This window comes from Copidosoma floridanum, unplaced genomic scaffold, assembly GCF_036245765.1.
Source record: "Copidosoma floridanum isolate Cflo_tuat_1 unplaced genomic scaffold, Cflo_Japanese_pri ptg000006l, whole genome shotgun sequence".
Lineage (NCBI taxonomy): Eukaryota > Metazoa > Arthropoda > Insecta > Hymenoptera > Encyrtidae > Copidosoma > Copidosoma floridanum.
In genome coordinates this window covers 62685-76207 of record NW_028321883.1, presented here as the reverse complement: position 1 = coordinate 76207, position 13523 = coordinate 62685, and the positions used below count along the sequence as shown (strand labels likewise).

Below are 13523 nucleotides of genomic sequence, written 5' to 3'. Positions count from 1 at the left end.
TTATGCCTTCGCAGCACTGTTCCTCGACCCGCGGTAGGCTATAGGTAACTTAAGTGGCATACAGTGTAAAACAAAGCCTGTGTGAGCGAGAAGTACCCGCAAATAGTATGGACAGTGATTAAATTGTATGTTTTATCGATGACTAAGCAAAGGCAGATAAGAGAAGGTATAACGTAGATATCAAGCTATAAAATTATCAAAAATTACTATAATTCTTCAGTATTTCGTTAGTGAAAAATGAAAAATTTTGAATCACGTACAAAAATTTCTTCTGTGTGTTTTCTTACAAATGTATAAAGCAAAGTCGCAAAAACCGTTGTAAACGCTAACCACAAAAACTACTAAACCAATTTTGCTGAAATTTTGTATACTGATTCTTGACACTTCCGAAATAGGTTTAGTATGATTATTATCTTCAAAAAAAATAAAAACAAAAGCAATAAATAAGCTCAAAGTTTTGCAAAAACACGCTAGTTTTTCACTTTAATTCGGTAGGATTCGCTAGGTGGCGTAGAAGTGAAATTGAAGCTACTAGCAACAGAAGTAAGTGGGTCTGATTGTAATATCTCAGAGCGAATTGCTGAATATCACAGTCGTTCACGGCAGTGCTTCAAGAATGAAGTTGTGAGTCGTGCAGCTAGGTATCCCCTCTACCGACAATAACAGGCATTCTGAACGCCAACGTTTCCAGTGTATACTACCAGAAGACGTCTAGCCAAAGCACAGTCTGCTGAAATAACTAGGGATTTACAGGTTGTTCTTCCAACCTACCTGATGGTACTGGAGCATATTTTGTTACCACAATAAGCCATGGAAAATAACCCTGAGAAGTTGGGGCAGCCTTGTCAACTGGAAATTTCATCAGCCTCCTTTTCAGATGTTCGTCCCAAAGACATATCCACAGAGGAGGTATTCTCCAAGCCCACTTCCCCGACCAATGGTGAACGATTGGCTATCTAGGGAACTACCTAAAGACGGGATATTCTTTGGCCGGCGGCGACCGGCGTACCTCTCTCGAGCATGGTCTCCGTACGCAAAGACTTTGGGGGTAAGAGTTGAGCTACACGCAGCCGGCTCTCCATTATCGATAGTAATAAGAAATGACTAAAAATGTCACCACTGACCTTTTTCAGGGCGTCATAAGTATTTACGTTCCCTAATTAACCATCAATCTCATCGGTTCTTTAAGGACCATCTAAGGTTAAATACCTTGCCAACAAATACATTTTTACTACCATTTCCAGCAACAATTCGTTGACTAAGAGACTATATTAAGCCGGACATTATGAAACCAAGTCAGTCATTTACTGGCAGACGTCACAAACGGAGTTATTCGTCTCGAGGCTGGAAATCCTTGCCTCCGACGACCCTATATTATGTTCTTGACTGTAAGAATTCAACCAGGAATCACTTATCCTCTCCTAGGTCTGCACAGGAATAACCTAAAAGTGAAGCTATAAAGATAAAATTAACTTGAGCGAATGGAACAGTCTCCAACAGGCAAGCATGGCGAATCAATCTCCCTCTCTCAGATCACCAGAACGACTGAGCTCTGCAAAAAGGTGCTTTGGACACCAACGTCTCTAGTGTGATACCAGGAGGCGTTGGGAAAGAGCTCTACAATTAGCTCTTACGCTTCAGACGTTATAGTTCTCCTTCCGATTAGTCTGGTGCTGCAACAGCAGGCCAGAGAAGATCACCGTGAGGTACCCAGGCAGTCATGTTTACTGGAAACTTCTGTTAAGAAAGAGTTTAGCTCACCTTCTTTTTGATGTGAAACATATATTGGCGCTTTTGGGGGTTCGACTGACGCAATGAAGCGACCCGTGTGATGGCACGATCTCCGATTAAACGCGGCTCGGCTTGGCACGGCTCGGATCGGCTTGGCTCTCTGCCTCGTTTCGCGCGCTTATTTCCGCCTCTCTCTCATTTGTAAAGTGTACTATTCGTATATATAGCTATGTAAAAACGTATATAATAATTAAACATCACATATTTATTGTACTTATAGCATATACATACGTATACATATATATTATGTATTATATATTATACATGCGTGAATAAAATTTTCAAATTTTACTGACTTCGAGAATCGAACCACATCCTTTCAATTGGTATTTGAGGACCTTATCGATTGTGCTACGCAGCACGCTAATCCAATCTTTGTTCTTATTATTTATGGATACCAACTGAGAAACTTTTGAATAAGAAAATTGAACGATAATTGGGCGTTCTTTATATTATAGGTCATTTAGCCCGCTGATTTAAAATAAAATAGTTACAATTGTTTTTAAGTGATCTCATAATGTTAAAATCATGTTTCAAAGTTCATTTTACTTATATCTTGTAACGGTTTGATATACAGAAAAAATAAGAATACCAGCGAGTAGGGCGAAAAATTCCCTAGCAATAAGCACTTTAATTTGGTTTCGACAAGCTCAAAATGTTGAGAAAAAAAAATGAAAAAAGGCATTTTTGCAGTACCTGTAAAAGTAAGTGAGCTAGAGAGATCTATTGATCGTCTACTGTCTCGCTCTCTCTCTCTCTCTCTCTCTCCCTCTCTCTCTCTCTCTCCCTCTCTCTCTCTCTCTCTCTCTGAGTAGTCTGGTTAGCTAAGCAATGGTTGTCTCGTTTTTGCTCTGTGATCTTGGACACCATACTGCTGCTCTGTGCCTTCGGGCGTATTGGTTTCAGGTCGGTTGCATGCCTCCTTTCTGCAACTTCTGTCGAGAGTGTTATCTCCGGGAGAGTCTGCAGATAACTGACTGCTGGACGACCATTCATCACTCTAACCTCCAAATTGTCTGAGCCAACTACGCCTCAATACAGTGGCTTCTGATATCGAGGACGAACTGTTCGAGAACTCAACTGATGTTACCTTGTTGACAGCTGAAGATGTTTATAAGCTTCGTAGCAGAATGACTTCTATCCGTGATACACTACTATCTCAGCTGTCCACGGAGAAAGAAACGCCAAGAAAAAAAGAACTGCATGATACGATAAATGAATTCTCTGACATCTTTAGTTCACTTGAAAGCGCTTACCTTAACAAGCTAGCAATTGACAATGTTACAAACTCCTGTTCTATAGTACTCAATGATGCATGCTCGAGGGTTAATGAAGCTGTTACTGCTCTTAACTCTGCCTCTAAGACTACGATGTCAATAACTGCTGGAGCTACCTATGCAGACAAGGTGGCTAAATCAGGAGCTGGTCATCGTGTACTATTGCACAAAAATAAGCCCATTCCGATACATCAGTCCAAGAGGATTATACTAGGCCCTCGTCCTGATGCTGAGAATAAATATGGTTCTTCGCAGGAAACGAAAAAAGCTGTTTTAATTGTCATTAAGCCTGCTGATATGCGACTCAAGGTTAATGGGTTTACTTTTTTGACGGGTAATTCTGTGGCCGTTGAGGGCGAAGCTTTAGAGTCATTGAGTAACTGCAGTGAGTCGAGGACAGTTAGCCTCGAAGTTAAAGAAGATTTTAAGCTTGATCCTCGGATCATTATCCATGATATTTCGGTTGATTTTACCCAGGAAGAGCTTTGTGATGCTGTCATAAAGCAAAATCTTCCTACTTGTGTTCCGGATGAAATTAAAGTACTTTACATGTACCCAGCTCGTGACAAGAAATTCCGATCCTGTATCGTGCAACTCAAACCCAAGCACAGAGCACAACTGTTTTAAACGGGTCGTATCTCCATCGGATGGCAGTCTTGCAGGTTTGCTGATCACATTACTGTGTTCCAATGCTACAAATGCTTGAAGTTTAGTCATACGGCAGCCAACTGCAAAGGTAATGTTTGCGGTTGATATTGTGCAGGGAGCTATGAATCCAAGGCTTGTGAAACAAAAAATGCATTATGCTATGTTAATTGTCGTGAAGCGAAATTCCCTAACTTGGCTTATAATGCATCTGACAGGTCAAAGTGTGTAGTAAAAAAAAAAAATTGAGCGCAAAATTACTTTGACCAATTACAATGTCAAATAACTTTATAATTGGTCATATAAATGCACAATATCTACTAAGACACTTTGCTGATGTGCATGAATTAATGTCTGTTAATAAATCACACATTTTAGGCATCAGTGAGACCTTTCTCAAGCCTGATAAGCCCACTGCTTTGGTTGACATACACGATTACTCGTTTGTTCGCTGTGATAGGCTGCCTGCAACTAAAGGAGGTGGTGGAGTTGCCCTGTATATGCACTCTTCCCTAAAAAGTAAACTTGTGACCTGTTCAATTCAAGGTGGAGCTTATTCGAGGAAACCTGAATTTCTGCTAGTTGAGATCCAGACTGCCTCGTCAAAGTTTCTTCGTGTCACTGCCTACAATCCCCCTAAGGCTGGATTTTGGTCTGAGGTGGAAAAGGCAATCATGAACTGCAATTCGTCTTATGACCATCTTATACTAAAGGGCGATATAGACTGGCATGCTAAGTCTTCAAGTGTGTGACTATTTTCAAAGAGTCTCTCCAAGTGCTAGGACTTCATCCTGTTCTATATAGGCCTACTCACCGTACCGAAAATTCCAGCTCGACCATTGATTACATGTGCTTGTCTGAGCGAGTGGACATCGAGGGCTTCTTCCAGCTTGAATTTCTCATATTTCTAAGCATGATGCTATCTTTGTCAAACTAAAACATGCTGCACCTTTCACCGATGCTTCAGTTATCTCTCGTCGAAATTTTAAATCTTTTAAACGCAAAAAATTTCGAGAAGACCTAGTTGCTGCCCTAAAAAATGACATTGACTCTAGCAGCTGTGTGAATCACAAAGTGGGTGTTCTGACGGCAACTATAACTAGCCTTTATGATAAACATACGCCTTTTGAAACAATAACAAGAAAATGCAGACCATTACCCTGGATAACTTCACATCTTAAATCTGTCATCAGAGAACGTAACAGAGCATGGAGAGCGTATAGACGCTCACCTTCAAACAGTACTCATGCGACATATAAACAGAACCGAAACACAGCCCAGGTTGAGATAAGAAATGCTTGTCATGCATACTACTATGATTGCAGCTGCAGGTGCAAGAACACTTCTCAACAGTGGAAGGTGATCAATAATCTGGGTCTTACAAAAGAATCTGCAACTCCAAAGGTGAACATCCCGTTCGACTTGGATGCTGTGAATCGTCACTTTGTTGGTAACAGCAGCGTTACTCCTATGTACGATATACGTAGTGATATTTTACCTAGAATTGACCCAGATCAAAGATTTCGCCATGTAACTTTTGACGATGTGCGTTTGGCTATCTTGTCAGCTCGCACTAATGCTAATGGTTTTGATAAGATACCTCTCTGCTATTTTAATAGTAGTTGTTATATCACCTCTTGTCTTGGTCTTGACAAGCACTATCTTGGTCTTGTCTTGTTTTTGTCTCGAACTCTTGGTTTAAATTTTACCTTAAGAATAAGGGACAAAAAATAATTTCAACTATAATTTCAAGATAATTTTATTGAAAAGTCTCGATTTTTGAAATTATTCACTATAATTATGTACATAAAGTACTAAAAAATAGTAATTATAATGTAAATAGTAATTTATGATGTTTAATACGTAATTTTTGGTGTAATATTTTTTCTAAATACTGTAAACACAAAAAATTAGCGATAGTAATTTTTCCATGCTACTATTAAGTTTCCAATCCAAAAAGCAAATTCATACCACTACTAGAAGTATCGCCGTTGTTTTAAGTTATGCATACTAACGTCTCAGTTGTCGTCTTATACAGTTTTTTGCACCATTCTTCATTTTTATTATACTAGAAAGATCACGTATTACGTTCTCTATACCATTTAATGATGAGTGGTATCAACTTGACTATTCTGTATATTATTTTTTGTGCTATCACTCCGATCAAAAGTATTATAAAATATTTTTTGTATGTCAGGAGATATTCTCGGTGTTTTTGCGTGTTATGTACCTGCTGAACGTTTATTTCCTAAAAGCTCATCAGTAACGACTAATTTGAGAACTTCTTTCAAAATTGATAAAATTAAGTCACTAGTTTCTTTAAATTCATGGGCTAAAAGTTCTTTTAAGTTTGAAATTTGTCAAATTAATTTATAAAATGGTAAGCTTTATTAGTAATTTCGTTTATTTTATTTTAAGGATTTAAAGGTTTATTGATCTCATTATATGACAGTATTTCAGGATTAATTTAAAAACTAATTTTGTCAAAACGTAATGTAACTAAATCATTATAAATAATTTATTAAAATTAATTCCAAACACGTATTCCTTGAACTTATTCGTTCCAAAAAAATTTATTTATTGATTAAATGTATTTATTTTTTCAGTTTAAGCAATTTGCTATTTATATTAATTCTTCATTGCGTACACAAAAATTCACAAGAATATTTTCAAGACCAATATTCTTGAGAACATCATCTTGGTATTGTCTTGAAATTTTAAAGTGTATCTTAAATTGAAAAATAAGACAAGACAAGACAATATCAAGAGTACTCTTGAGGTATCGTAAAGCCCTAACGGTCACCCATCCAAGTACTAACCGCGCCAAATACTGCTCAACATAACCAATCTATAGTTAGGCTATTTATCACCAGCACTTGCCAGCTCGTTAGAAAGTAATTTGTTTTCTGTAAAGCCTAGCATAATGTTAATCTACGTATGTCCAGCTCTCGCTAGACTGAAAATTAATGTGTTTTCTGTAAATGAAGCATTTATATTAGGGATACTCATCGCCAGTGCTTGCTTGCCCAAGAATTAATTTGACTACTGTACCAAACTAAAACGCAGCGGAGCTATTTTCAACCAGCACTTTCTCCCCTAAAAAATATTTTATTTTATATAAAAAACTAATATACAGTTAAGCTATTTATCGCCAGCACTTGCTGGCCTGAAATGTAATGTATTATCTGTTTGAAACTAACTTAAAGTTGGACTACTCACCGTCAGCAGTTAAATGTTTTTTAATACTATTTATAATTAGTAAAAAAATTTTTAATTTTGCAAATACCATTTTTATAAATGTTATATCACATTACATTTATTTCAATTTTTTTGAAGTTAGTTTTCACGAGAAAAAAAAAATTACTCTGCCTACGGGAAAGCTAGTTCAGTCTTAAAATTATACAACTGTAAAATATAAAAAGAACATATCCATGTATGTATGCATGTATACATATATATACGTCTATGTTGCGCGGTGTTTGTTGTAAAATGGGGGGGGGGTATAGAAAAATAAGTAAAGATATTGTACGTCCTCATTTTCTAAGAACAACCTTTAATATGGAATTCCAATTAATAACGAACAAAATCAGTTTTATAGCATTCTTACAAACAAATTTCAAATATATCACTACTGTATGAAAAAGAAATTGATATAGAAAACCAAATGTCGCTGATTTACAAATACAAATGAAACAAAATAAAATAAGTTCGCTATAACAATTTTTTCGTGCAATAATCGTTTTTACGTATTCTACTGTCTCTTTTAAGTAGAAACTCTAATACGCAGCGGTATTAGTTCGTAAGTAATTCAAAGCAAAAAAAAAAGAAAAGTGTTAAGTTTCTGTTTCTACATTTAATCTCTGTTCTCTCATGATTCAAATATTACATTCTTGATCCCACCTAATGTCGCGTTCTCATGAGTTATGTTATATCCACTTATAATTTAGCTGTTTTGTGTTCAGTTGGCTTTGAGCTGTCTGAGTGTCAACATGTACTTATACATTCGTTCCAAATAAATTCCTTTTCGTACAATAACTCGGTTATTTTCCCAAGCCCATCTGTCACAGGTTATGGGCCCAGTTGACAGCGAAAAATAGCCCAAATTAGAGAGAAAAAAAAAGGAAGTTCAAGTCGGAAGTGAGGTTAACTCGCCACGTGCGCAGTCTTGACGTATCCACCATGTCGGACTGTTAACACGTATCGCACACTCCGCGTTTCGAACTACTCTCCCGAGAGAACTACGATACTTGGAAGATTCCGGTAGAGGCCCTGCTCATAAAAAAAGACGGTTGGGACTACGTATCGGGCGCAATCCCACCTCCTAGCCCGGACGTAGCGGACACAACCACCGCGAGCGCCACAGCCGAAGCAGAGCTCAAAACCTGGTTAGCAAAAGATCGAAAGGCCAAATCAGATTTCATACTCAGCATCTCACAGTCCGAGCTCAAGGAAATAAAAGATTGCATCACATAATATGTGAATGCAAAGGAAAAAAAAATTTGTATAATCTTATCTTAAAATATTGATTTTCACATAACCTCGGCCTTTTAATTCGATCTCTAAAAAAAAAATCAATTCTTTTTGGCAAAACGATTATATGAAATTTAGTAGATGCGTAAATTTTAAATCGACAAAAATTTTAAAAGATCTAAAGAAAACTCTTTGTCAAACTAGTGTGTTATGTAATTAAAATAATAAAATATCGAAATGTTTTTACCAACTTTAATCTGAGCACATTAAAAAGTACCACGCACGAAGCACGTGTAACGAAACTAGTACGTGTAAAGAAATTCACCATGATATAAAAAAAAGCTTAAAAAATTCACCATGTCTTTCGGTGAACTAATGAGAATCTCCCTCTTAAAATGAATTTCAATCAGTAACTTTTTCAGCACAAATAATTTTTCAACTTCATTCGATGTAACAAATAATTTAATAAAATTTTTTTGTTAAATAGTTTTCTCGAAGTAGGGCACACCCAGTCAGAGAGCGACACCATGCACGCAAGAATCGAAAACCACACGAAGAATAAAAGTATTTTCACACAAAAGGAATGGGCTAAAATGATCCGGGATAGTAAGGAGAACGAGACATATTATGATGTGAAAGAAATCCATCAAAATGATTTATATAGTTTTGACTCCTTGGCAGATCTATTTTTGTGGAAACCAGTGAAAATTGGAAGCATTCGTGAAATACGTGTCAAACCAAAATGTATGGACATTTCTGTCAAATACAATTTCTTTGACGAGCTTAAAAGTATGAAAATTTTAAAGCGAAGCACTTCGCTTCATGATGTCACTATATACAAATTGCCTTTGGCCTATAAGGAACGAATACCTTTAAATGATCAGAAAAAAAAAGGCTTTAAAAACGATACTCTTGAAAAAACTTATTCCACAAGCGTCAGTTGATAATTTTAAAGCAGTACTTGAGATTTAAAAAGATTTCTGTTTCTCTTTTCTATTCTATTTCTTTCAAACTCATGTTGGCTATGCTTGGTATAGCTCACTTTTTAATTAATATTTTGTTTCTCTAATGTTAAATATAAGTATAGTTATGACACACTGAAGATTGATTATAATGCTATAGTAATCAATAAGCGTCAATGCTGAGTGCAACAAAGTTATAATAGTGTTTTTGGAGTTGTGTATAATTTTGTGTTCATCAAATCGTCCAAGAGATAATTTTAGAAATGAGTACGTATTATTTCCCATTAAATTCATACGTGAATGTTAAAATACTCCCTGAGAGATCAATTTTATTGAAAGCAACCACGAAAAATTTCAAAATTGAGTGTAAACAAATTTTTTTCAAAGTGTCGACTAAAATAAGAATAATACATTTGTACACAAAATCATACACCCCTCAGAACTATAACTAGATAAGCGTTTTTTACTTTTAATCAGTATTATTTTGTAAAAGAAGTAGTATCTGATAATTACTTTGTGATATATGAAATAAGATTATTTTTATATGATAAACAATCTCGTCTTTGATACAAGAGAAATTATAAGAAATATCAATTTCGCATATAAAGATGTATGCTAAAAAATGTATAATATAAAAAAGTTGACAAAAAATATTATTTTTTATTGTATCCTCTGTAAAAACAACAAAACTTATCATGAGAGCTTACAAAATACTAACGAAGAAATTATTTAATTTTCCGGCAACGTAGTTTTGAGGTGTTGAGACTTGAAGTTTCGCCCATTGTTCTTTGTATTCCTTTATTTATCTATTTATGGATAAATAAAACATATTAACCAAAAGGAATACATAGTTTAAAGGAGCTCAATGTTTAACCTTACGTGATTACGTGTTTTGACGTGTATGTTATTTATTAATTTATTAATAAGTGAAAACTTACTGCTTCTCTTCGGCACAACGTAACGCAGAGGTATTATCTTTGTTGCAACAGAGCGCAAAGAAATTATTTTCGTCGCAATTTAATGTGAAGGAATTATTTTCGTCACAACGCAACGCAGAGGTATTACCTTCGTGGCAACGTAGCGCACAAAGATTATTTTCAATGCAATGTAACGTCGAGGGATTATTTTCGTCACAAATTGTATGGTGGAATTCTCTTCGTGGCAACGTACTGCGAAGGAATTTTTTTCGTCGCAGTACAGAGCACTGGGATTTTCTTCTTCGCAGCATAGCGTCAAGGGATTCTCTTCGTCACAAAATAGTGGGGTGGGATTTTCTTCGTCACAGTACAAAGCACTGGGATTCTCTTCGTCGCAACGTAGAGTGGAGGAATTCTCTTCGTTGCAGTACAGAGCACTGGGATTTTCTACGTCACGGCGTAGCGTAAAGGGATTCTGTTCGTCACAACGTAGTACGGAGAGATTATTTTCATCGTAGCATAAGTCACTGGGATTGTTTTCGTTAAATTATAGAGTTGGAATTGTTTTGCTCGCAGTCCGTGGCACTGGGATTGTCTTCTTCCGAGGCGTCGATATCATGAAGTTTGGCAAAAGCTGGAGTCGGCGTATGCTTCTAAAACACCTGCTTGAAAAGCCGCGCTGTACAGACAGCTTACTTAGCACAAGATGGTGGATGGCGACAGCATGGTCGACCACCTCAAAGATTTTTTCGACGCGTCCGACAAGCTGAAGTCCACGGGCACCAAGCTGGACGACTTGCTGGCCATCATGCTACTCCACAGTCTGCCAATGAATTTTGAGAATTTCAGGTGCACTATCGAGTCACGCGACAACTTCCCTGCCCTTGAGATACTGAAAATAAAAATTCTTGAGGAGTATAAGTCTCACCATAGGGGGAACGAGAATTCTCAAAATTCGTCCATGTTTGCGAAACCAAAGCAAGAACACGGTCGCGTAACGGGTTGCTCTACCACACAACCGTCAGGTGGTGTTGGGTCGCAAAACAAAAAACCAAACTATAAATGCGGGTTCTGCAAAAAGAAGGGACACAAGGAAGCAAATTGTTTTAAGAAGAAGAATAGCTGAGAGGAGGGCAAAGTCGAAACCTCAGGCTTGTGTTTCTTCACCAGGGCGACGATGAATGACAAGTGGTGCTTAGATAGCGGGAGGCGTCGGACGTTTTCGGCGATAAAGATACCTTTATAAACTTTTCGTGTGTCAACGGATCTTGCAATTAGCCAATGATGCGACGGCGAGCGTATGCGCCAAAGGACACGTGAACATCATGTCAAAAGATGACACGCGAAGCATAACCTTGAAAAATGCACTTTACGTGCCTAACCTCAGAACTAATCTCGTTTCAGTCGCGAAAGTAGTCGATGCAGGCTTTAACATTAATTTCAACGAGCAATGCGCCTTGGTCATGGATGCAGAAGGGAGGATTCACGCGCGCGCCAAGCGACTTGGTGACTTGTTCTACATGAATGGGACAAAGGAATCACTCAACGTATCCGCCCTCGCCAAAATTAAAACCAACATCAATGAATGGCATGCTCAGCTCGGGCACTTGAACGCCAAAGATCTGAAAGCCATGATCTTACAGGAACATGCAGTCGGGTTCGACGGAGTAACGATCGAAGATCTCAGCAACTGCACCACCTGTGCCGTCGCGAAAATGACCAGAGAGCCGTTTCAATCTCGATCGAATTATGCCAACAAACCCTTCGAAATGATTCACATGGATGTTTGCGGACCAATGAGGACCACATCTAAGGGCGGCGCGAGATGATTTGTCACATTCATTGATGAACATACCCGGTTCTGTCACGTTTATTTCATGAAGGAGAAGAGCGAAGTCACCGACAAGCTCATTGAATTCAAGAGTATGGTCGAAAATCAGACCGAACATTCAATCAAGGAACTCCAGTCCGATGGCGGTAAGGAATATTACAACGGCAGGCAAGACAAGTCGCTAAAAGACGATGGCATCAAGCGTCGATTTACCGTGCCGCACACGCCGCAACAGAACGGTCTAGCCGAGCGTAAAAATCGCACACTTGTCGAGACTGTGCGTTGCCTACTCGCGCAATTCGGCCTGCCCACGCACTTCTGGGCTGAAGCCATTCATACCGCTAACTACATCCGTTACAGATGTTTCACAGAGACCATTGGCTGTACACCGTACCAGAATTAGACTGGACGCAAACCAGACATATCGCACATGAAGTCTTTCGGCGAGAAGATTCATGCTTTAAGCCAAAGCCCGACGAGAGGGAAGTTCGATCGTCGTGGACTTGAGGGAATTTTTCTCGGTTACTCTGATAATTCCAAGGCTGATCGTACTTGGCTCACCGATGCCAAGAAAGTCATTTCCTCGAGAGACGTGAGATTCTCTAACAAACTCGAGGGCCCCATTTCGATGCCGGCAGCGTAACTCGATAATGAGAAATTAAAGGCTCCGATAAACGCTAATGTCGTCGACGTAATCGAGCACAGAGTCACACCAGTTGCTAAGTCAAGGCCGATCGCAGTCGATGACCCTAGGAGTGATGTCAAAGTAGACATTAACTCCTAAAAGGCATCGTTGACTGCGGTAAATAAACGAATTAAATGGATTTCAGACAATTTCATCATGAAACTCTTATAATGCAAAAACTCACTCTACGAAAAAATGAACTTTCTTCACCAATTCTGAAATCAACATAAAGCACAGAACTTCAATTATTCTCACCCCATTTCTTCCTTTAAAAATACATCTCTCATCACCAATTCTAACATCCAATTTTAAGACGTCCCGTTCCCTTGTCCCTACAGCTACTTTTCAACCACTTTGCAGTAACAAGACATCATCTGGACTCCAAATTAAAAACTTAATCCTTGCTTACCTTCAATAAAATACTTAATCCTCAAGCATTAATAGCGACTACAGATGCACTTAAAAATTCTGACAATGAGTTCATTAGATATACTCTCTCTCTCTCTCTCTCTCAAACTCAAGAGTCTGAAGTACAGCTATAATCTCAGTATTTACTGCAGAAGCACGACCAATTACCCAATTACATGGTAATGAATTTCTTATGCTCCTGACCATGTAATAATAATTTTTTGTCAACTTTAAAAGCATGTCTAGATCCATAAAAAATTGCTTACTATTAAAAAATAAAAACTCGCACAGTATATTTTTTATCGTACAGATCTAACCCTACTTACTTTAGGTCTTTGCTAGAGGCCAAAGGTATAACTTGTTTACAACCACTCTCAGTCAGGCATGGAACGTAATAACAAGTCAGACCTGTGGTCTAAAAAGGTGCCATAAACTGACATAGGTTCCACCTTATCTTTCTACACTTCTTAAACTTCTATGAACAAATTATTTTCTTGACCAACACCAATTCCACAGCCTAGTCACATCAAAAGCCAT

The 13523-nt window shown here is 37.9% G+C and overlaps 1 protein-coding gene across 1 annotated transcript in view; it reads right to left on the bottom strand.

Moving 5' to 3' along the window:
* LOC106646939 (serine/threonine-protein phosphatase PGAM5, mitochondrial) overlaps positions 1-13523 on the bottom strand; it is a 326599-nt gene extending 313076 nt beyond the window's left edge. Inside the window, exons 1-2 of the mRNA XM_089598499.1 lie at positions 13490-13523; positions 13313-13394 (exon numbers count right to left, since the gene is read on the bottom strand). Coding sequence (XP_089454625.1) covers positions 13313-13394; positions 13490-13523 — 116 coding nt within the window. The remainder of the gene's footprint in view (positions 1-13312; positions 13395-13489) is intronic.